The 25,872-nt window shown below is 41.5% G+C and overlaps 1 protein-coding gene across 1 annotated transcript; it reads left to right on the top strand.

Annotated features, from left to right (window-relative positions):
• Positions 1 to 445: 445 nt before the first annotated feature.
• LOC150047285 (uncharacterized) lies at positions 446 to 25,081 on the top strand. Its single transcript, XM_090356538.1, has 3 exons — positions 446 to 450; positions 673 to 1,480; positions 24,996 to 25,081. The coding sequence occupies exons 1-3, from the start codon at positions 446 to 448 to the stop codon at positions 25,002 to 25,004; spliced, it is 822 nt and encodes a 273-aa protein (XP_090212664.1). The 3' UTR covers positions 25,005 to 25,081.
• Positions 25,082 to 25,872: the final 791 nt, after the last annotated feature.

The following is a 25,872-nucleotide window of genomic DNA, read 5'->3' on the forward strand; positions in this document are numbered from 1 at the left end:
AGCAAATCAAGATGAATTACAGTCCGGGCCCTCACTCTCATCCTCTGACGTCTAATCAGGAATAAGGTCCCCGTGAGTGTTTAAAAGAACATGAAGCACACAATCCACTTTCAGCAGCTCTTTTCAGCTCCTTTTTTTTTTTTTGAAGTGAAATTTGATTTCATAACAAATAGTAGCAAAATAGCACTGATTCCCAAAGAGTTCATCCGCAGGGTGTGTGTGGGGGGGGATTTGTAGTGGAGAGGGGTGAGTGCCGAAATCTTTTGTTATTCTTGTCATTTCCCCCGCCCCTTCCCCTGTGAGCTGGGACAAACACGCAGCCCGAGATCCCAGCGCGGAAAAAGTCGCAGCCCAGAAAAACCTGTGCGTTTTTTGCACTTAGATGGCTATTATCTGAAATTTCACCTAGAAGCTTTGGGAGGTCAGCACTGAGTCTTTGTTCGGCATGGAGTTTGTTGCTCCCTGCTTAAGGAGAATGCAGATTAAAAAAAAAAAAAGTCTCCGGACTGAAGACCAGTGCCCAACACAATTTAACTTTCTTTCTCTTTTAAAGCTTTGCGCCCGACCTGTGACCTGTGGTGGAATCACGCGGAAGTCGCAGTGGGAGGGGAGGGGTAGATGAAAGCTCTTTAGTCGGGGGTCACTCGGTCCCGGGGGTTCACCTGAGAGCAGTGGAGGGGAAAGCGGTCCCCACTGGCGGACTTTGGCTCCTGGAGCGCGGGGGGGCCCAGCGCTCGAGGCCTCCCTGAGCCTCCGCCTGGTAGGGGGCCGGGTGGGGGAGGGGTGGGAGGAGAGAAACTTGGGAGACAGCTTTGGGGAGGGGGGGGATTTGGACTTGGAAGCGTTGGGGAGACCTGTCGGGAAGATTGGCTTCTCCACCAGGCCAGGCAGAGAGGGTGATATTTGGAAGCTCTGGGTAGAGAAAGTGGATCAGGACGGCTTAGTGTCTGCTCACTCACATAGAACTCAACTCCAGCTAATCAACCAATCTGTGGAAGAAGAGGAAGAAGAAGAAAGAGGAGGAGGAGAAGGAAGAGGAGGAAGAGGAGGAGGAGGAGGAGAAGAAGAAGAAGAAGAAGAAGAAGAAGAAGAAGAAGAAGAAGAAGAAGAAAAAGAAGAAGAAGAAGAAGAAGAGAAGAAGGAGAAGAGAAGAAGGAGAAGGGGAGAAGGAGAGGAGAAGGAGAAGAATGAGAAGAAAGATTTAAAGGTTTGGAAACAATTGCCACCATTTAAAAGGGGTGTGGGAGACGATTTGGGGACGAAAGAGAGGAGGGGAGATCCTCAGCTCCTTTGCTCTGACGAGGAAACTTCGTACCTGATCCCTGGCTTTGAGCCCCACTCTGCTCCGGGAGCCCGTCTACCGGACACCCCCACCCCTCCTGCTCCCGTTTGGGGGGCGGGGGAGGCCTCCAGCCTTCGAGGCAGCCACCAGCTCCGTTCCACTCAATCGATCGCTGCTGCACGTCGACACTTATTACCGGTGAGTGTGAGGGTATTTTTCCCCCCTCCTTCTCTAGGTCTCTTAATGATTTCTGAGCTAGTTGTGCATTAAAGTGCTTAAAGAAACCTTTAGTGTAATCTATAGCATGAAGACCAACCTCCCACCCTCTTCCCAACCCCTGAGTTTAAAAAAAAATGGCGAGTCTGAGGTTTGCAGAAGAGCCGTGCGGCTCTGGCTCATTGGCCTCTGTCCACCGCTGCCTATCTTTTCCAGTGTCCAGAGATTGGACTGACTGGGGACAGAAGGCCTAAGCACACCACTAGAGCTGTAGGGGTTTCTTTTAGCCTCAGTTAGCCCACCTGTTACTCTCTTGCACCTTTCCCTACTTCCTATCTTCGGCTTATTCTCCGGATTTTTTTTTAAATTTTTCTTTTCTTTTAAAAACTTTCTGAAACGTTCTTCAAGTCCTCGACTCAATCCCCCCTTAACACCGAGTTCAGATGAGCAAAGGTGTGCACTCACCCACATTTCTCTCCATTTCCACGTCCTAAATCTCCGTTTTTAATGCCTAAAATTAAACAATTTTAATGTAATTAAAATATCTTGGAAAGCCTAGGATCTATCCGCTGTTCAATTAGGCCAAACCTTCTCCCTGGCTTGCTATCTCCCAACAAGGTGCTGAAATGGGGAACTCCCTTTCTTTTATTAAAGGACAGTAACCAAAAAAAAAAAAATTGATGGAAAAAAAACAAACAGTGTCTTAAAAGTCCCAATATTTCTCAAAAGCCCTATAAATTAACCCTGCAGAAAAGCAGTGAGCCCTTTTAAAGCAAACCTATAAAAATCCAGCCCTCCCCCCACCAACCTCAGTGACCAGACAAAGGTCTGTCTTGCAATCCACATCCTACTCCTGCTCAGCCGCCGCCATGGCCCGGGTTCATCAGACTCAGGCCGCCTGGCAATTCTGGCTAGACAATTCAACTTAAAAAATAGTTGTTGTTTTTTTTTTTTTAAAGAGGGGTAGGGGAGAAGTGTAATCAGATCGCAGGCCTTTATGAATATAGACTCTTGATTGATTGATTTATAAGCCTCCGGAGAATTGTAGTTAATGTAAGCACTCAGAGATGAGAGAAATTTCTAAATAGCAGATTTTTTTTCTTCTTAATACCCTTTCCTCTCTCAGCCTTCCAAACAATTGCAAATCTTAATTGAATTTGAGGGATGGGTAATTCAAGGTGAGATTTTTGAAACACAGAAACGGGTTAAGTAGAAATACTATGTAGAATACATAATTGCCTTTTTTAGTTTGGAGTAGACCAAACCAAGAGAATTTTCCTCTAATCCTAAAAGTTTTGTGGCCCTGGCTGCTGTGTCTGAGGCACATAGTTTCATCTATATGTTTGATATTTTGTGTGGGTGGTGTAAATGTCAATTCTAGATTTGTTTTCAGGAATTGGGGGAAAGTCCTGCAAGAAATAAAATATGCTTCTGAAGAACGACCTTAACTGTCTTTAAATAATTCAACTTCCTTTAAATTTTTATTTCTTTTAAATTTTATTTTGCAAGAATACACTGTGAGCAGTTCAGTGGTAGTCATTAAAAATAGATACTTAAATGTAAACTCCAGTGCCAAAAAAAAAAAAGACTAAAGACCATCCTTTTAGTTCCAAAAAGAATTTGTTTTACAACGTCCAATGTCTATAAGGAAATGTCGTTTAAGGAAAAGAGTATTGCGTCTGTGATTTTTGATGGATCTTTTCAGTTCTTTTTCTCTTATTCTAAGGTGCCAGCAAAAAAAAGTTTAAGGCGTTATTTTTCCCTCTCAACTCTTGGCCTTTTCTCTTTCTTTCTTTCTTTCTTTCTTTCTTTCTTTCTTTCTTTCTTTCTTGCTTGCTTGCTTGCTTGCTTGCTTGCTTGCTTGCTTGCTTGCTCTCCTTTCTCCCTTCTCTTTTCTTTGTCTATAGCCAAAATTGTGCTTTGCTTTGTCTTATTTTCTCATTTCCCGCTTCTGCCGATTTAGAAAATAGCTCGTAATGCCATTACCTACTGTCCCAAGATCATGGCGCGGGGTTTTCCGTGGAGCTGCAGGCTTGCTCTCTGGCGAACAGTTGGCCAAAGCTCCGCACCAGCTTGGGCAGGAATCCTTTCCAGGGGGATGGGGGAGGAAGAGGGGGAGGATCTGGGAAGAAAAGACCTCAGTCGCCTGGGCGATCCCAGGAAAGCACCGTGTCACCTCCTGAGATATAACTTGTAACTCGCACTCGCCTTAGCCCGGCTTTGGGGCAGGTTCACCAGCTCCCCTGCCTGGGTGAGTCGGCTCCTTCTGGTCTCACCCGCCGTGTGACGACTGCACCCCATAAAAACCTCGGTGGCATCCTTCTCCGTCCATCCCGATGGACTGACACGGCCTTCGCCCGCATCCCCACGCGCGGTGCCCGCGCTTAGGTGCCCGTATCTCTCTGACAGCTTCCCCCACGCTGGGTGCCGGCCTGGAGGGGTAGGGGTGTGTAGGGAGGGGGGCGAGGTCATAAACCGAGGGTGAAGACCTGGCCCGCCAACCAGGACCAGAAAACCGGGCTCTGCCTGCCAGAGCCCAAGGCTCCAGACTCCAGAACACTAAGTTTGCAAATAAAATAATACGCCCCCCCAGTTGCAATAAACCCTTCCAGGCTCTGGGTCTGTATCGACGTTCATTCTCAGCACTTGAGGGACCCCAAACTGTTCCAGGCGGCCCTCACCCCCAAGTCCTCTGCTGGAAATCCGGGGAGTCGGTGTTATCTGATGAGGCCGCCTTGTTTATGTTTCTCTGATAAAAGAAGAAAGGAAAGGAGCGGGGGAATAAAACCTCCTGCCTATGCCCCGAACCCCCACCGCTAGCATGGCTGGGGTGCTTATTCTTGATGGACCCTAGAAGCTGCCTCAGCCACCTGACTTTGCCCTCAAGAATGCTTTCTAGCCTGAACCGTGATTCCTCAGCGGCTCTATTCAGGTCTCTCTCCGATGACCACAGCAACTGCTTCATCTTAAAGATCGCGCTGGGGTCAGCGACCTGGGGAAAGGGCGGTGGTACCCCCCTCACCCTCCTCCGCCGCCTTTCAGGGGCTTGCAGAGAAGCTGGAATCCCAGAGGGCCAGCTGGATTTGGTCCTATTGGGTCCTGAGGTTTCCTGGCTGCAAGCGCATCTGCACAACCAAATCCCAGTGGAGCCTGCAAGCTGCCTCATCTCCCCCTCCCCAGCCTGTAGCCCCAAGTGGATCATCCAGGTCCCTTAGGGTGGACAGTTCCCCCATAAGGTCCAGCTGGAGACAAGCATTGCCCAGGTGGGGCCTGAGTGGCTGCCTCCTTGGGCGGTCCAGAGCCCAGCCAGGGTATGACCTTGGAACTGAGCCTCAGGAGATACGCGCTGCTGGCTGCGGCCAGGCGTGGGACAGCTTGTCCACGCATCCACGGCCGAGGGAGTCTCCTCCTCCCACACAGTGCAACCCTTCTCACCCACTCGGTGGTGGCCTGAGCGTCTTCATTTCCGAGCACTCAGTGCTCTCAGTGGGTTATCCCTGCCTGCTTCCTACACAAGCAGCCCTGGAATCCTGGGATTGAACATTAACTGACCCAAGCTATAGAGTAAGGTAAAACGTTACATATAAAAATGAATCATCTATTCTGTAGTGGTATAGCCTGCTGTGTGCCCATGGCAGCAGCCTGGCCCTGAGTTTCTAGCACCCAATATACCCACTCTTCGGATAACCACATGTCCTGGAGACCACAGGTAGTTGAGGACAGGCAGGGGACTGCAAGGCCACCCATCCAACTTCTTTGAGCTTCAGACTAAGGGCTTTAACACAAACAAATGTCCTGGCTCTCCCTCCATGAGGTCACTTCTCCATCACTTACTAAGGTCAGTCGAGGTAGATGCATTCTGGGAGAAACAGCTGCCTTCATCTTCATCTTAGAGAAGCTCTGTGTCTCTGTCTCTCTGGTGATGGAGGTGGCAATCTGAGGAACAGACTGGATGATAAGGGAACAACCGCACAAACCTAGAAGTCCAGATCTGGAGAGGGAGAGGAAGCATCAGGTGGGTGGGAGATGTGTGTGTGTGGGGGGGGATTAGTGCTGGCCTGAGGGCAGAGACCCCCGCCACAAGCTGTGGCTGGTAGTTTGAGAGAAAAATCCCAGGCTCCGACTGAATAACCCCTTCCCCCCACAAACACACCCAGTCTTAAGCTCTGCCTTTTTGACTGATTTGTTTCTTTCAACATAAATAATCTCCAGTAACAATGTTACTTCTCCATTGATTTATGCACCCAGGCCACGTGTCTAGACAAATATACAGACTTTATGAAAAGATAACAAACCCAAGGTATTCTACAAGACTGTGCCTCTCCTGACTCCTCATACCTTAGCTTGGAAACATTAACGACTCAGGGGCATAGCAAATTCCTGAAGAGGAAGGTGATTCCCTTTCTCTCTACTTACTTCCCCTCTGCTTACTCGTCCATTGTCCATTGCCAACCCCCTCGCACTTGCACAGAAACAGATAAAGTGAGTGCAAGCAAGAGAAAGCTAGGGTGCTACTTGGAGCTTTCCAGAATTGCTAATAAATGATAGAAGATTCTTATATTTTGTGAGTATATGTATGTATATATATGCGTGTATATATATATATGCATGTATATATGGTGTGTGTGTGTGTGCGTGTGTGTGTGTGTGTGTGTGTGTGTGTGTGTGTTGGTACTGAGGCTTTAACTCGTGGCCATCTATTTTGACTTGGCTGCATCTTTACCACTTGAGCCACACTTCCACTTTTGGTTTATTGGGGGAGGGCGAGTTAATTGGATATGACTTTCCAAACTGGGATCCTCCAATCTCAGCCTCTGAGTAGCTAAGATGACAGGTATCTGCTGGTGTCTTGGCAGATTCTTGTATTTCCTGAAGCAACTGGGCTGTCTCTAATGCAAAGTCTTGCTTAGAAAAACCTCTTCATATTATCCTTTATTCCTCCCATGTGGAATTTTTTTTTCTTTTTTCTCCCAAGCTGGACAGTACCTCTGAACTATTTGCTGGAACAGCAGAACTTTTTTTTTTTTTTCTCTCTAAGAGCATTCACCTAAATCTTTGCAGCAGAGCTGGGAGGGTGGGGGAGCCAGCAGGGGAGTGGCTGTGGTGTTGCACATGTCAGCTTTAAACTTTGAATGACTTTATGCAGTGTGTGCTTAGCTTCTCCAAAGGCTGACACTTCATTGCATTCACAGCCTGTGGAATGATCCCAAGACTTCGTGGGAAGATCCCGGGCCCACAGCAGAGACAAGGAGTGAGCAAGGCCTTCCAGAAAGAACCCGCATCCAGCTTTCTTGGAGTAATGTGTATGTGTATTCATTGGGAACATGATGCAGTTCTTTGGTACAGAGTCTTGCTTGAGTTGAAAAGGCAGTTACATAGTCTCTTCACTTCTTGTAGCTTGTCACTGTTCCAACTTCAATGCACGCAATGTTCTATGTCACTCTGGTAAAACTTTGACAGCCCAAACCTTGCCATTACCCAGCTTGGTATTACCCCACTAAGAAAAACAGAATTGACTCAAATGTTCTTTCAGCTTGCTCCCAAGAGACAATAAACTTCTCCAAGCAACTAAATAAAAAGAGGTATGAATCACGGTCTCGGGGACTTAGAGATACAGAGAAACGTACAGGAGAGAAAGAACATGTTCTTCTAAAGGTGTGGGTGGCTGGGGAAAGCAGTATTAGAAAGGAGATGGTAGCATTCAAACTGTCTTCTTCCTCACCAAACTACCATGTTATCTGACACCCTCAATCTATTTGTGTCCTGAGGAACAGACAGTTTGACAGAGAGGTCACAGACTAGAGGGCTTGGGTGACTGGAAACAAGCTTGACAAGGAAGGAATTTGGGTGGGGTACCTTCATGGAGGTTTAGAGAGGATGGGGCCACAGAGGCAGGAGCAGGCTGGCCACCCCAAAAGTCTGCTGACCCTGCATTAAAGATCTTGTGTGTTCTTTAATGAGACTCCATTGCAATGCTGGGTATCCTGGGAAACTCATGACTACCTCACTTCCCTTCAGCATCCCATAGTCTTAGCTGCTTCTCCTCTCCGTTCACTTGTGGACTTGAACACTGTGTTTAATTGTTGTTGTTGTGGATGATGATGATTAAACTGGGACTTGAACTCAGGGCTTGGGCACTGTCTCTATATTTTTCATTCAAGGCCAGTATTCTACCACTGGAGTCAGAGTTCCAGTTCTGTTTTTAATGTCTCTCTTTCTTTTGTGGTTAGAGACAAGAGTCCCATAGACAATCCTGCCTGGGGTTAGCGTCAAACCTGATCTTCAGATGCCAGCCTCCTAGGTTTACAGGTGTGAGCCACTGGCACCCAGCAAATGTTTGATTTTTTTATTCCAGAAAGACAAAGACCAGAGCCTTGCCAATTTTCTGTTTTGTTTTATTCTCCTTTCTTCATCTCTTAATACACACAGAGGTATTTGTGTTCTATTCTCTTGGCTTAGCAGTATATTATGGTGATATTCCTTTTTGGGGGGTGAAGGGTCATGGGGCTTGAACTCAGCCTGGGTGCTGTCCCTGAGCTCTTCAGCTCAAGACTACAGCCCTATCCTTGAGCCAAGCCACTTCCCTTTTTTTCTAGAGGTTAATTGGAGATAAGAGTCTCAGGTAGTTCTGGGCCCAGGATGGCTTTGAACCTTGATCCTCAGGTCTCAGCCTCCAGAGTAGCTAGGGTTACAGGCCTGAGCTATCGCCTGGCTGATATTCTTTTTGTGATTCCTCTTGCAACTCGTTTCAATTAGAGCTTGGCTGAATGATGTGTGTGCGTCCCACAAGGGCCCTGATGCAGACTTGTTTGACCTGTTCTTTTCCCTATTAATTTCTTAAGAAATTTCACTTAGAAGCAATTCTAAACCTGAAATTCTTTGCTTTCCTTTCCTTTCCTTTTTTCCTTTCTCCTTCCTTCCTTTTTTCCTCTTGTCTTGTCTTTTTATTCCTCCTCCTTCTTTTTAATCTCCTGACAATTACTATTTTTATTCCTCTCAAACAACTTTTTTTTTTTTTTTTTTTTTTTTGCCAGTCCTGGGGCTTGAACTTAGGGCCTTAGCATTGTCCTTGAGTTTTCTCAAGGCTAGCATTCTACCACTTGAGCAGTACCACTTATGGCCTTTTTTCTGTGTACGTGGTACCAAGGAATTGAACCCAGGGCTTTGTGCATGCTAGCTAAACACCTACCACTAGGCCTAATTCCCAGCCCTTAAACCACTTTTTAATTGCATTAAGTCTTCAACAATTGCCAAAGGTGTCTTATGATGAGTTAAGAGTTTAAGAATCTTCTTTCTTCTGCTTCGTGGAGCCTGGTATCATACCTGCTCAATAGATGTCTATTGATTAAGTGACATAATTAAAACCTTTGTTTACAAAAACAAACATTTAAGGACAATATAATCTATTTAATTGACAAAAATTAAATCTCAGATTAATTTTAATTCATTTCTAATCCTTCCCACAATAAATCAGAGGTATAAATTTTATAGCAGAAAATTCTTAATCATTTTTGTCATCCACATTTTGTCATTTTTTTAGGATGATCACTCAGAATCAGGGTTCATAAAATGCTGCCTAAGCTTTAATACAGTAGTATATAGATACAAAAATAGAGATTAATAAAACAATCTTATTTGGGGGGAAATGTGTGGCAAGGGAAGACTATATGTAGTTAGTGGGGAAAACTGAGAAAATATAGAAGTTTCCAGAAAACAGTTGTCACAGATAACTTGGTAGTTCAGGGATTATGGTTTTTAATCTTCACAATTACTTTACACCTTAATTTTTTTTCTGTTTACAGTAGTATCAACTATGCTATGACTCACAAGAAAATCAAAATCCATTGCAGAAAAAATTCAATTTTTCTTGCTGAGTATTGCTAATACCTGTAATTTTAATTACTCCAAGGCTCAGAACTGAGGATCATGGTTTGAAGCCAGACTAGGCAGAAAAGTGTGTGAGACTCATATCTCCAATTAACTGCCAAAAAGCTGGAAGTGGGGCCAGGAGTTTGACCTAGTGGTAGAGTGCTTGCCTAGCATACAAGTAGACTGGGGTTCAATTCCTAGGTACCATATACATAGAAAAGCCAGAAGTGGTGCTGTGGCTCAAGTGCTAGAGGTCTAGCCTGGAGTAAGCCCAACGACAGTGCTCAGACCTTGAATTAAGCCTCAGAACTGGCAAAAAAAATAAAAAATAAAATGAAAAAAAACTTGAAGTGGAGCTTTGAGCAAAACAATTCAAGGCCAGGAGTTCAAGTCCTAGGACCAGCACACACAGGAGAATTCTATTCAGAAAATAAAAGGAAAAACACAGCTAAGTTGTTGTAGAGATAATAGTACCTGATTATCTTTTAAGATGATTATAGTGAACGAATCAAAGATAAAGTTGGTTTACTCTTTCACATGTGTTTCAAGGCAAAACATACAACTTCTCAAGGCATCTTTTGACTTGTGACAGCTTAGATATGACAAGAAAAGCAGCAACCTCAAGCTGGGTGGGGTGGCTCACACCTGTAATCCTAGTTATTCAAGAGGCTGAGATTTGAGGATAAAGACAGCTGGGCACTAAACAAGGGGAGATTCTTATCTCCAATTAATCTCTAGAAAATGGGAAGTGGGGCTGTAGCTCCAGGGGTAGGGCAGTAGCCTTGAGCTGAATAGCCAGGGACAACACCCAGGCCCAGAGTTCAAGCACCATGACTGACAAAAAAAAGAAAGAAAAAAAGAAAAAGACAAGCAGAAGCCTCTTGTTAATATTAAAACAAACATAAATATAACCTTTTTACTTATAAATTTATTTAGTTTTTGTCATGGGGCTTGAACTTGGGGTGTGGGCACTGTCCCCGAGGTCTTTTTGCTCAAGGCTAGTGTTCTAGCCCTTTGAACCAAAGGACCACTTTTGGTTTTTCTGGTGGTGGCTAATTGGAAATAAGAGTCTCATGGTCTTTTTTATTTTTTATTTTTATTTTTTTGCAAGTCATGGGGCTTGAATTCAATACCTCAAGGCTAGAGCTCTACCACTTGAGCCACAGCACAACTTCCAGCTTTTTTTTTTTTTCTTTCTATGTATGTGATGCTGAGGAATTGAACCCTGGTCTTCATGCATGCTAAACAAGCACTCTACCACTAGGCCAATCTCCCAGGCCGTCTCAGGGTCTTTCCTGCTCTGGCTGGCTTCAAACCTTGATCCTCAGATCTCAGCCTCCTGAGTAGCTAGTATTATAGGTGTGAGCCACAGACTCCCAGCAGATATAATTTATTAATATACATATGTATGCACATATAATATACACATATACACCTATATTAATCAGTGGATATAGGTGATATATTCCCTTAATTTTATGATTATAATCTATTCCTGTTTTTGCCTTCTCCCAACCTTAATGCCCCTCCAAATCTCAGCTTAGACATCCCTGCTCTGCAAAGTGGTTCCCTTATTCTTGGGCCCTGGGTCAGGTCAAAGTTTCCTCAATATGAGCTTTCATAAACTGGAAGCCTTAGGAGATTATATGCCATTTTGAAGACTGTTTCCATTGGGCTACTTTGGATTGGTTTTCACATGACTAGATTCAGATGACCTGTCCCCTGAGGCCATCGGTACAGGACAGAGAGTGTCATAGTCTGGGTCAATACCACTAGGCACACAACGTCCATTTGCTCAGTACTCAACGATGTGAACAAATTACTTGATTAAGGTAGTAAGTACCCATCATCTTCACACATAAAGTCTTTTCCCCATCCCTCTCCCTCATGGCAATAAACATTTCATGGGCATCTTGGTGATGAGAAAATGAAACCTTCTACCAACAGCCATATGAGCAACTTTGGAATGGAATTCTCCAGCTCTTCAAATAGCCACAGCCCTTATAGACATCTTGGCCATACATCCTGAAGAGTCCTAGAGGAAGAGCTCAACTATGCTGCTCCTGGATTCCTGGCCCTCAAAAATCTGGATGAAATAACTTCTGTTGTTCCAAGATGCTAAGATTTAGAGTCATTTGGTACATATGCCATAGATAACTACTATACATCGATTTCTATATTCCAAAAGTGATGGCCAGTTTTCACATATTACAATCTCTTGCAATCTCCTTTCTAACTGGGGGTTTATGCTTTTCAGTGGCCATTTTTTTAATAGCATTTTAAACTATATAACTAGAGTAAAACAGATTCATGTAATTCACCACATTTTAACCCAAGTACAAGGAAGTACAAGGAAAGGCTTAGACTTAATGATGAAAGATAATCACTTGAGACAGAAAAGCTATGAGAGACAGAGTCAGAGAAAAAGTCATTATATAGAAAACAGAAATATACTCTTATTCCATAGCTTAATACACCTAACTCTGATCTTTATAAAGATTGTATCTCTCTTCTACCTCACCCTCCCCCCTCCCGCCCCGCCTTTGACTGGCCCTTAATTCTTAAGTTCAAGTTTTTTCTGCCTTCTTTACAGCTGGGATCACAGCTTAATTCTGTTTATTTGTTTGTTTAACAGTGTTTGTTGGCACTGGGCTTGAACTCGGGGCCTAGGAGCTGTCCATGAGCTTTTTCAGCTCTAGGCTAACATTTTACACTTGAGTCTCAGCTCCATTTCTGGCTTTTTTTTTTGATGATTAATTGGAAAAAGAGTCTCCTGGACTTTCCTGTCTGGGATGGCTTTGAATGGCGATTTCAGCCTCCTTAGTTGCTAGGATTTTACAGCTGTGAGCCACAGGTACCTGGCTTAATTCTTATTTTAAGAAAATTAAATTGAGGCTGGGAGATTGGCCTAGTGGTTAAAGTGCTTGCCTAGCATGCATGAAGACCCGGGTTCGATTCCTCGGTACCACATACATAGAAAAAAGCTGGAAGTGGTGCTGTGGCTCAAGTGGTAGAGCTCTATCTAGCCTTGAGAAAGTCCAAGGGCAGTGCTCAGGCTCTGAGCTCAAGCCCAGGACTGGCAAAAAAAAAAAAAAGTAAGAAAATTAAATTGAACAATACTTACTTTGTCTAGTGCCATCTCCTTTTCTGTAAGTTGAACCATAATCCTCTGGAAGGTAATTCTTTTACCTTTCCTTCAGTCTACTGTTTTGGTGATGGCTGTCAACCACAGACCATTTCTGTGTGTTCTGAAGATTAAATGCATGACCTGAGCTGGCCGTTGGATCTTTCCCTAAGAATTCCTCAATGGAAATTTATGGACAAGAAGCAGTTGCTTCCAAAATGCAGAGATGCATCATTAAAAGTCATGTTCTCCAAAAGTCTATAGTTTCTGGTTTAGAAAGAAAGAAAGAAAGAAAGAAAGAAAGAAAGAAAGAAAGAAAGAAAGAAAGACTGAAAGAAAGAAAATTGCCTCAGAAAATCACAAGCAAAGAGTTTGGAAGGCAGAGTACAGATGAGGTCTTTCTTCTTGGGAGCTCTGAGTTCCCATTAAATCTGTGGCCTTGTGAGAGTCTGCTACTGAGGCCAATAGAGTTTCTGTTTTGACTAAGGTAGTTGTGGGTTCCTGCCACTTGCCATCACTTGCTTGATGTCATCTCCTGGGGGCCACAAAAAGTTCAAGTGGAAAAATAAAAATCCCAGCTGGGTGCCAGTGGCTCACATCTGTAATCCAACTCAGGAGGCTGAGATCAGCCAGATTTGAGATCTGGCTGGTTTAAGCCAGGCCAGGCAGGGAAACTGGTGAGATTCTTTAATTTTTATTTATTTTTTATTTTTATTGTAGAAGTGGTATACAGAGGGATTACAATGATATGAATCAGGTAATCAGTACAATTCTTTTTGAACCATGTCTCCCCTTCCTGTATAGAGCTAGCTTATTTTCGACAGTGTCTAGTATCACTGCTGCATTTGTTGGCCCTTTGTCCCTCCATTTTTTTTTTTTGCACCGCTTACACTCCCAAAGATAGCTAAATGAACAAACAATACAAAAGGCATGGAAAACAAAAACAGCAATTAATTACCAAAAATAAATAAATAAATAAAAGGCAAAAATGGAGCTGTGGCCCATGTGGTTTAAGTGGAGTGCTAGCTTGAGCACAAAAGCTCCAGGAGAGCAACCAGGCTCTGAGTTCAAGCTCCAGGATCAGCACACACATACATACACACACACACACACACACACACACACACTAAAATAAAAATACTTCTCAAAATCCAGCGGTTCTTAGCTAACCCCATTTGATATGAGGAAGGAAAGTTGTGTGCACAAATACACAAACACACATCTAACCTATTAAGACTTCCACATCACAACAACACTTAACTGAATGAAGGACTATTAATTTCTAGCACTTTCACACACATCTGTTCTCTGTTAGCTGAAGACACGGGATTTTCAGACTGTTCTTAATTATAGATAAGATAACAACTTTAAGATAGAATATGTTAAATATTAGTCTTTACTAAGTAGGAAAGTCAGGAGTAAGGGTCCTGTGTGCTTTTCCACACACTTTTCCAGGGCTGATCTGCCCCTCCTTAAATCTTTCCTGCTTGTTTGAACAAAAAGGTTATCCTAAGAAACTTGAAATGGGATTTCAGTTTCAAATGCTGAGTCAGTATATTGGCTTGAAAATGTTATATATTTTTTTTTAAAAAAAGAAGAACTGAAAATTGGAATCAAACTATAACTAAATAGCATGACTCGCCTGGAAATTCTAGCTGTAATCATGTGAGTTTGTGTTTCTTGGACTTTCCTCCAATGAAGAGAACAGAAGCAAGTCAGCCATCTATGTAAATAGACCTCAGGTAAGCTGTGGTATTCAAGGTCTTAATTCTAGCTTTCATTATTACTTTGAAACTTGGGCAAATAGTGTGTATTCAGTAATTTCTTGTATGTCCTATCCTTTTGGTCTTCCTATAGGAAAAACATTACAATGGCTTAAAATGACCCTAAAATAAGTCCAATATTGGCAAGAAAAAGGTGCCTGACTTTTTCCTTTCACAGTAGGTGGTCTAGCACAAAAATTCCCCAAGGGTGGAGAATCTGGAGCCTGCCTAGTATTTCCAGGAGCTGCGTCATTTAAACATTTTTTATATGTAATTTAAGATGTCCAGGGCTACAACAGATACTAGATTTTTTTCCCATTAGAAATGTGTAAGGAATTCTCAACAGAATCTGTAGAGTTAAGATGATACTACAAATCTGTGTCCAAAAATTAAGTTCCTCATGTCTTACTTAAAAGAGAGAAATCTGTTTTGTTTTGATTTGCTTGAGACAGAATCTCTCCCGAGAGAGCCCTTGTTGGCCTGGAAATCACAGCTCTCCTGTGTTAGCCGGCCAAGTGCTGGGATTATAGGCACATACTACTGTGTGTGCAGCTAAGAAAAATGTAATACCTAGCCCAGTGCTGGTGGCTCACATCTGTAATCCTAGCTACTCAAGGGGCTGAGATCTGCAGATCACAGTTTGAAACCAGCCAGGACAAGGAAGTTCCTGTGAGACTCTGATCTCCAATTAACTACCAGAAAATCAGAAGTGACATTGTGACTCAAAGTTGTGGAGTGTTAGCCTTCAGAGAAAGAGCACAGGAACAGGGCTTAGGCTCTGATTTCAAGCTCCATGACCAAGAGTGGAGGGTGGGGTGGGGGAGAGTAAGGAAATACAGGTATAAGACTCTGCTAGCCCAGGACTATGGCCCAGTGGTACAGTGCTTGTCTCCATGCTCGAAGCACTGGGCTCGATTCCTTGGTACCACATACATAGAAAAAGCCAGAAGTGGTGCTGTGGCTCAAGTGGTAGAGTGTTAGCCTTGAGAAAGCCCAAGGACAATGCCCAAACCCTGAGTTCAAGCCCCAGGACTGGAAAAAAAGAAGGACTCTATGAGGCACAGGGAAGATATTAATCAGTAGGTGTTTTATTCATTTATTTATTTGTTTATTTAGACAGGATTCAGGCTGGCCTGGAACTCATGATCATCCTGTCTTAGCCTCTTAAGTGCTTAAATGACAAGCACACACCACTATACCGAGCAAGATGAGTGGGTTTGTTTGTTTTGTTTTGTATTGTTTTGTTTGTCAGTCCTGGGGTTTGAACTCAGAGCCTGATCACTGTTCTTGGGCCTTCTCAAGGCTAGCACTCTACCACTTGAACCACACCTCCACTTTAGGCTTCTTTTTTTTTTTTTTTTTCTGTATACGTGGTACCATGGAATCTAACCTAGGGCTTCGTGTATGCTATGCAAACACTCTTACCACTAGGCCACACTCCTGGCCCAAGATGAGTGTTTTATGTCATCTATCTTAATTATGGCAAAAAAATCTATGAAATAGGCACTGTTATATCACTTTCATTGATGAGAAACTTGAGGTGACAAAAGATAAATTTTCCCAAAAGCATTCAGCCTGGAACTGACAAAATTTAAGTCTGGAACTGTTTGATCTCCATTTGTCTCCCCTATCCTGAAGCTTGAACTTATTGGTCATTATTCCTGAGCTTTTGTGTTCAAGGCTAGAGCTCTACTACCATTTAGCCACAGCTCCAGTTTTAGCTTTTTGGTAATTAACTGGAAACAAGAATCTGATGGACTTGCCTGCGCAGGCTGGCTTTGAACCTCAATCCTCAGATCTTAGCCTCCCTGAGTAGCTAGAATTGTAGGTATAAGCCACTGGAACACAGCCTTTCCCACCACTACCCCATTCTGTTAATCTATTGCACTGTGCACTACTGGCCAGAATCCAAAGTGTAACATTTTTTTGATGGTTTCAACTCCTGAAGAACTGACTGTAAACAGAGCAGTTATGCTAAATGACTTCACGTGGAGTGTTTTAGCTATGTTCTTGGGAAGCGTAAAGCACGTTACAGGAGAGAAATCATGTAGGTAAAACACTAAAGCCTTCATTAGAAAACAGTAAACATCTTAGCAGTACTATAAAATACCAAATACCATACACGTTTAGAAAAAAAGTTACTTCAGGCTGGAAGAATCAGGACATTGTATTTGTAAGTCCTTTTGATTTTGTTTTATTTGCTTTGTTTTTGTTCTTTATGCCAATAGTGGGATTTGAACTCAGCACCTACAAATTGTCCCTGAGCTTTTTTTTTCCTTGCTCAAGTCCTTAGCTCTACCACTTGCATCATAGCTCTATTTTCAGCTTTTTTTTGTGGTCAATTGGAAATAAGAGCCTCAAGGACTTTCTTGCCCAAGCTAGCTTCGAACTATAATCCCCATGTTTCAGATTCCTGAGGATTACAGGCATGAGTCACCAGTGCCTAGATAAATCCTCTTGATTTTGGCTGTAAAAAGCTGGACAGGATTTTAATAAAATCGGAGGGAGACCATTTGAGACAAAAGGATGAGTTGATGGTAGATGTAGGATGGGTTTGGTAAAGCAAGACCAATGTGGTCTGGTGTATAGCGGAGGAGTCTGGAAAGCCAAGCTGTGGCTAGAATATGGCAGATGCTGAAATCCACTCCATTTTTAGTTCACTGTGAAGTTTGCCTGGAAATGGGGTTGGGGTTTCTGAGCAGATTTTGAATTTCAGGTCAATGTGGTGAGGATGAAAGAAATGAAAGGATTTAAACTAGAGTTGTGGAAGAAAGAAAGAAAGAAAGAAAGAAAGAAAGAAAGAAAGAAAGAAAGAAAGAAAGAAAGAAAGAAAGAGAAAGAAAGAAACGAGAGAAGGCGAGCCCCCAAAGTTCATTCAGAACACTAACAAAGTCTGGGGAATAAACAGATTAAGATACACTCCAGGTTTTTGAGTTATATGATTGATCAAATGGTAAGGTGATTAGCAGAAATAGGGAAATGCAATTCATTTGAAGATTAATTTCTCAAAGTGGAGAAACAAGAAGAGGAATCATGTCCAGAGATGTACCGTGAAAGAAATAAAGGGTTTTTGTTGTTGTTGTTGTCTGTCATGGGGTTTGAACTCAGGGTCTCGGCATTAGCCTTTTCACTCAAGTGGTAGACCACTTAAGCCACAGCTCCACCTTTGGCCTTTTTATTTTGGGTAGTTAATTGGAGATAAGATTCTCAACGACATTCGTGCCCAGACTGGCTTCAAATCACCACCTTCAGATCTTAGCCTCCGGAATAGCTAGGATTACAGGTGTGAGCCGCTGGTGCTTAGCTTAGAGATGCTATTTGAATGGGAAGGAATCTGGGGGCGGGAAGGCCCTTCAGTGGATGTAAGTGAGGGTGGCATGTAGAAGTCACTAAGATGGCCTCTGAGTAGTAGTGGCCTCTCAGTTCTCATGCTCCTGTGTTGTCTCCTCCCACACAGGATAAAGCTGACCTGTGTGACCTATATATGGTATATGATGAAGGTAACAATAGGTGACTTTCAGTGCTAGGACATAAAAGACAGCGTGGCTCTTATCTTCTTCTCTCTTGAGTCACTGGCTCTGGGGGGAAGCCAGTGTGACATAATTCTGACACTTAAGTAGTAATCTGAAGTCATAGTGTAAGGAACTAAGCTAGAATAAAACAAATATCCACTGTATGGGTCATCCCAGCAGACCTCCAACCTTAGATAAATGTTTCGAGGACGAGTGTCCCAGCTTCCAGTGTCTCTAAGGAGACTTGAGCCGCAATCTCATGAGGCACAGCTGAGCCAGAGTCACCCAGCTAAGCTGCTGTGCAATTCCTGAACTACAGAAAGTTCCGTGAGATATTTGTTTTTGTTTTCAGCCACTGAGTTTTGGGTAAATTGGTTATGCAGCAATAGCTAACGAATGGAATAAGCTACCCTCCTGGTATGATTCAAGAGTATGACATGATTGTTTAGAAATGTCTTGTGTTCTGTAGTTGCACCAGTCAGACAGCCTATGTCAATCTACGCTAATAATCTACTTTTAGATTTACTGTAATTGAGGATGATGTATATACTTTGAACCATGTCCTCTTGAAGATATTGGGGGAGATATCAAAAGTCCTACATATCCTCAGAACAGTGAAGACTGTGCAAAATTGAGAGGGTCCCCAAGTTAAAATGTTTATTTATGGGTTTTTTGGACATTATAATGGTACCAAAGCAGTATACATTCAGCAGGAACTATGATTTCACTTTCTATCTTTTTCTATGATTTGGAGCACTAAGAATGAATTGGAGCTATAAGTAGTGATGCTGGAAAGCAGAGGTGGTCAAAACTTCCTGGAAAAAAACCCCAAAAAACAAAAAAAACCCCAAAAAACTGGGGCTGGGAGTTTGACCGAGTGGTAAGAGTGCTTGCCTATCATGCATGAAGACCCAGCTTCAGTTCCTCAGTACAACATACATAGGGGGGAGAAAAGCCCAAAGTGATACCATGGCTCGAGCTCTAGCCTTGAAAAAGTCCAAGGACAGTGCTCAGGCTCCAAGTTCAAGCCCCAAGACTGGCAAAAAGAAAAAACCCACAAAGAAACACAACAAAACAAAACAAGAAAACAAAAACCAAAACCAGAAACATTCCTAGCTACTCAGGAGGCTGAGACCTGAGGATCACAGTTCAAAGCCAGCCCAGTCAAGAATGTCCATGAGACTCTTCTGTCCAATAAAGCACTAGAAAACAGGAAGTAGTGCTGAGCAGAAAAGCTCAGGGACAGCACCTTAGCCCTGAGTTCAAGCCCCACATCTGCCAAAAGTCAATCAAGAAAAACCCCATGAGGATGAGGAAGTAATGCTCTGCAGTGTACTGTACGGCCAATCGGCCACAGTCAGGAGGTGAAGTGTGTTACATGCTCTGCTGGTCTGCATTTTCCACATAAAACGCATTCAGTGACTCGTGACCCTACCCTAAGGCGAGGCACATCAGAATAACCTGAGCTTGACAAAACTAGTGACATTTAATCCTGAGTAGATTGAGGAGTGATATGGTATTTCAGATATGTACAAAACTAGTCATGCAAGCAGGGTGTACTGGAAATACTCCACACATCCTATGTTCCCAAAGGAAAAGGGACTTAGAAGAGTTATAGAATGGGAGATCTCAACAAATGGAAGCTTTCTTTTGGTGCTTCCAATAGTCTTTCCTCTTTAGAAAAACTCAAATATAGGCAGGGTTAATATGTATTCAGGTGTACTATGAAAAAAAATCCTTGAGTTGGGTTAACTTTGTCAAATAGCTATTAGGTTGCTTTTCAATCTGATCTAAGATACATACATTGTAGTTTATTGTCTTGGTATGGACAACAAATGCCAGATGTATAAGAAGTCCCTTACACAAACTTCCAAGCTCTTGTAGAAGTACCATCTTAGGTAACATACAGGATGTTCTCTATTCTCTGTCACCCAGCTACATGAACATCTAGAATCACACTCAAAAGACAGCTGTAGGGGCCAGGAGTATGGCCTAGTGGTAGAGTGCTTGCCTAGCATTCATGAAACCCTGGGTTCAATTCTTTAGTACCACGTACACAGAAAAGGCTGGAAGTGGTGCTATGACTCAAGTGGTAGATCACTAGCCTTGAGAATGCTCAAGGAAGTGCCCAAGCCCTGAGTTCAAGGCCTAGGACCAACATACACACATACACACACACACACACACACACACACACACACACACACACACACACACACACACACACACACAGAGCTGTAAGCTGGGAATCAGTGGCTCATGCCTGTAATCCTAGCTACTCAGGAGGCTTAGATCTGAGAATCACAGTTCAATGCCAAACCAGGTAGAAAAGTCCATGACCTTCTTAGCTCCAATTAACCACAAAAACGGCCAGAAATTGTTATGGCTTATGTAGTAGAGGGCTAGCCTTAAGCCTAAAAGAACAGACACAACACCCAGGTTCTGAGTTCCAGATCCAAGACTGGCACAAAAACAAAACATAAACAAAAGACAAAGGTAGAAGAACACTCTCACTCTTTGTTCTTATTTTGATAGAGAGAGAGAGACAGAGAGAATGAGACAGAGACAGGGAGAGAGAGACAGGGAAACAGAGACACACACAGAGACTTCTTTAGATTTGATGTATTTTTTAAAGCTAAGACACGTTAAGCTTTACCTTCATATTAAAGGCAGAACTTTGTGGTTTAGAATAATTTATGAGATTTAAAATTAACCTGTATATGGCAAAGTACAAAGAAGGTAAGCATAGGTAGCATAGGTCATTTTCTTCACTGGAATAATTTTTCTTGTGGTTCATGGGGCTTGAACTCTGGGCCTGGGTGTTGTCCCTGAGCTCTTCAGCTCAAGGTTACTTTCCTACCCCTTGAGCCACAGCCCCGCTTCTCATTTTCTAGTGATTAATTGGAGATAGGAGTTTCAACAGTCTTTAGTGCCCTGGGCTGGCTTTGAACCACTATCCTCAGATCTCAGCCTCCTGAGTAACTAGGATTACAGGCATGAGCCACCACACCTGGCTTTCATTGAAATAATTTAATTATCTACTGTTTGAGGCTGTCTAGGGAATCCAATATGTATCATACATGTAAGTGGTCAACTTCCAATCAGTTTATCCAAATCACATAACTATTGATGACACAGCTGGGAAAGGAATTGAATTCTTAATGAAAAACTCAGAATTCTGGAGTCTCTGAAAAGAAACAGACTTCTTTTTGACTAATACAAAAAATTTAAGAAAACAACTGGATGTCTTTAAAATAACAGGAATTATTAGTGGAATAATATTTATAATAATAATAATAAAAATCTGGAATTCCTCATTAGATTATTTCAAATACAACAAGAATATTTCCTTAATATGAAGACCATAGTCATTGTTTTTGTTTTTGTTTTTCATTTTTGCCAATTGCTTCTGGAGTTAGGATTTTTTTCTCAGTTTCCCATCTACAGATATATTTATGTAGGATATTTTCCTTTATACAAATATTACATATTGTGCTTTGAAGATAAAGAACCTGATAATTGGAAAAGAGTTTTGAAATTTCTGGTTACTAATAACATTTTCTCAGCAATAACACATAGTCAAATATTGATTTTAAGTCTGAAACAAACATTTTTTACATTGTGCAGCCCCACTTTTCTGACCATTTCTACCAAGAAACTAGTCCCTTAAAAAGTCCCTTCTTAAGATGCTTGGGATACATGAAGGGAAATGGGGACAAAAGCATGAGAAAGGGTATCAATGTGTGGGAAGCAATGTACCTAATACCTGGTGAATGCAAAAGTAAACTCTCTATACATTATCCTGACAATTAAAAAAAATAAATTAAATTTAAAAAAGCCCATTCTTACATGATTACCTTGGGAAAACCTTATATTCAAACAGTTTTTCTTATCATCATCATTATTATTATTCCATCCTACAAATATAAGTTAAGTAGAAAAATATGAAAGGCAAATTAGGCATAAATGTGGCAACACAAATATAGAGATTTACCTTTCAAAATCTTATTTACTAATGCCAACATTCTTGGATAGTTCAAAGTCCTTAAATTCTTAGCACTGAAATGGAGGGGAAATTGCTGCTCTTCTTACTTCTTACAAAGCATGTTCATAGCCTAGCAACCCTCACCTGTCCCTGGAACCCAGGGATTAACATTTGTAAATAGCACACAAGAAGTCAAGGGCCCAGGACTTCCAAATACGTCTAACTATGTAAAAATACGTATAAATATGTTTCCTAGTTAAGGAGATAATCCCAATTATTATTAATAGAGAACTCTACAATGTACACCATAATTACATTTGATTTCTCAAAGACCTGGAAAATTTAGAGGTGTCATTTCCAATAAGAATGAAAATAATTAGCCAGGCCCAGTAGCTCACACCTGCAATCATAGCTGCTCAGGAGGCTGAGATCTGAGAATCACGGTTCAAAAACCAGCCTGGGCACTAAAGACCAAGAGACTCTTCTCTCCAATTAACCACCAGAAAACGGGAAGTGGGGCTGTGGCTCTAGGGGTAGGGCAATAGCCTTAAGCTGAAGAACTCAAGGACAACGTCCAGGTTCAGATTTTAAGCCTCATGACAGAGAGAGAGAGAGAAGGAGAGAGAGAGGGGGAGGGAGGGAGGGAGAGAAGGGGGGAGAGAGAGAGAGAGAGAGAGAGAGAGAGAGAGAGAGAGAGAGAGAGAGAGAGAGAGAGAGAGAAGAAAAAGAATGAATGGAAATGACTAGTTCCGGCATATTTGAATCTCTTCATCAAAAGGCTAAGGGCTTTGAAGTTCTAAAACCATTATTAACCTATGTTTGAAGAGTTGAGGGACAATAGAGACTAAAATAAATAAAATATCATCAGAATATTTTTGAGTATGAAGTATAGTTTTTACTGGTATGAAATTGTTTCTAATAATGGGAGGGAAATCTCATCATTTTAAAAGAGAATGCAATTTTAAATGTAAGGTAAATGGATTTCTATTTTTCTGCGAGTTATGCACCAATATCAAAATTTCCCACTGGTAAAGGAACCCAGGGACAGGAGGTTGTGTGGATTAGGATAGGTAGGGACAAATATAGAGCAGGGCATGCTGTACTCAGAAACAGGTTCGTTGAAGTTTGTAAAATTCTTTAAAGCTAATTAAAAAGCATTACACTTAAACATGAACTAACCCGGTACCAAAAGTGTGACCTAGTGGTAGAGTGCTTGCCTAGCATGCATGAAGCCCGGGGTTCCTCAGAACTGCATACATAGAAAAAGTAGTACTGTGGATCAAGTGTGCAGGCCCTCAGTTTAAGCCCTAGGACTGGCACAAAAAAAGTAAATAAAAATTAAATAACTTTTTAACGGTCATTGGTACATAGAACATTTCTAAAAGTCCAGTAGTCCTTGATCAATTATAGCTAAAGGGAGTTTTTAAGCCAGATGCCAGTGGCTCAAGGAAATGAGCGCTGAGGATTATGGCTCAAAGCCAGTCCAGGTAGGAAAGTCTATGCCACTCATCTCCAATTAACCATCCAAAAGCCAAAAATGGAGCTGTGACTCAAACAATAAAGTGCTAGCCTTGAGTCTTGGCCCTGAATTCAAGTCCTAGGAGAGGCACTGGAAAAAGGAAAAAAGAAAAGAAAAGAAAGAGAAAAGAATTTTCAGTGTTTGATAAAAGAAAATTAAGTCATCTTCAATTTGCATCTTCTTTAGACTAGCTTCAGGTTTTCCCTTGTGGCTCTGATATTTATACTTTTATTCCTGTTACAAAATAAGGTGAAAACAACATTAACAAGTCAGAAAAGAAAGTATCACTATAGTATTCTGATATAAGATTTCATAGACATTTTGACATATCACTATATTTCATAGATGTCTAAGGCCTATTCAGTGGCTTACAATACTGTATAATTACATATAGTACAAGAAGGAAGAAGAGAGATTTAGTATGAATACATTTTAACCAGGGGACTCACCTGTCCTCTTCCTTCTTAAATAAAAACAAGATCAAAATCTTCATGTAATAACACACATGTACTCAAATTCTGTGTGTATATGTATGGGGGGGGGAGAGACAGAAACAGAGAGAGACAGAGAATGTGTGTGTGTGTGTGTCTCTGTGTGGAGTGTTTAAGGAGAAAGACCTGAGGATTGAAATTTGGAGACATCTCACACATCCATGCACTAATAAATGGTAGGAAATATTTGACTTGAAAAAGAACTGACCATTTATATTCTACATGTTTCATATTTGGAACATTCCAAAATATTTTATTTTTTGGTTGGATATGGGGCTTGGACTCAGGGCCTAGGTGCTGTCCCTGACTCTTGAGCCATAGTTCGACTTCTGCTTTTCCAGTGGTTATTGGAGATAAGAGTAACACAGGAACTTCACTGCCCAGCTAGCTTAAAACCAGATCTTTATATCTCAGGCTCCAGAGTAGTTAGGATTACAGGCATGAGCCACCAGTGCCTGGCTCCAAAATCATTTTTGCTTAAATCTCCAAGTCCTTATCATGGTTTTCAAGTGATTAAAAAGAAAAAAGAAGATCACTCTTCAGTAACAAACTTGAGGAAGCTTTTAAATACATAGGTTTTTTTTTTATTAAAATGTGTAACTAAATTATTTGAAAATAGTTTTGTTTTAAATAGGTCATTAACTTGTGGGTCTGACTGGATCATATTTATATTTGTTAACTGCATACTGGAGATATTCACTTTATTTAATGAATTATTGTAAAAAAACAAAAGAAAAATATAAGTTTTGAGAATTAAGCATCTTTTATGCTAGTAAACTTGTCATTAATCCGACGATAATAACTCACTTTTTGTTTTATTTTCAAGGAGCAATCTCTAAGACTAAATTAGCATTTATCAAGTAATTGAACTTAATACACCTAGTCATAATTATAGCAAGCTCATCTTAATTTTTGCTTAAACTACATTTTCCCAGATTTGATCTGGAACAATAAAATGCACCAAATAGTACACAAATATAAGTGGGAGGTTGAGATTTATGTCATAAACACTTGTTGATCAGTGCTACTTACCTACTTTGTTCAGCCAGCTATAGTCACTGTGTTTTCAGTGGGAATTTTGATGAATAAGTTGTCGTGCCAATGTGGATAGATGCTAGTTTCTTATCTGAAAATACTGGGGGTGAACATTAAAACAAAACAGCGATGCCAGCAGATAATCAGGGCAAGAATTACTACCTTGGACTAATACGTTTGACTTCTCTTTTTCTCTTAGGTATTTTAAGGAAACCTTCAAAGATCCTTGGAAGAACAACACATTTTCACTGAATCCCTCAGAGAGTTTTTCTCACCAATCCCGCATATTTCCCAAATGATGTCGAATGTCTAGATTTACTCTAGGATTACTAAACCCAGAATTGACTAATACCGATTTACTAAACAGAATTGCTCCCTCTAGTGAACTCACCATGTTACTGCACTTTCTGGCACTTGTACACTGAGTAATTTAATATGTTCTATAAATGATGATGATTATTCTGTTGATGATAGTGGTCTGGCCTACTTTTTGTGATATTAAATTTTAATGTTTTCGCTGCTTGAAAGAAGGGACGCTTCATAATGATTGATTAGAGCTGCTGGCCAGATAGTTTGGAACATTACATTTGAAAAGCCTGTGTTGAAAAAATAATTTATTACTAAAACCCTTGAGATTACTTTTGAAACACAATTGGTACCATTAACTTTTAGAGCTATGTCCAAGCAGACATTAGCCACGTAAAGAGGGGAATTAAAGTGATTCTCCTGATAATTAAGAGAGTGTTCTAGTGGAACAAAGTTTAACTGGAAATTTAATTCTGGTTGAAATGCTTATCTTTGCTCTGGTTACTAGTGATATTATCAGTTGTATTCCTCTCTTCTAGTCAGAAAAATAGTATAATGAATGTTTGCTGAAAAATACTTGAAGTTCTTTGAAGCTGTTATTTAAATTTCTGTTGCAATATATTAAGATAAAGTAAAATAGTAAGGTTCCCATGAAAGAAAGAGAACAATTTAAGTCTATTTGTTAATGTAGACTTGGCCTTAAAATAATTCATCTTTAAGTCACAGGAAAGGGAAATGCAATGGAGCAATTATCCATTCATGAAAGTGAG

The sequence above is a fragment of the Megascapheus bottae genome, chromosome 23 (assembly GCF_031878675.1).
Source record: "Megascapheus bottae isolate mThoBot1 chromosome 23, mThoBot2.hap1, whole genome shotgun sequence".
Taxonomy (NCBI): Eukaryota; Metazoa; Chordata; class Mammalia; order Rodentia; family Geomyidae; genus Megascapheus; species Megascapheus bottae.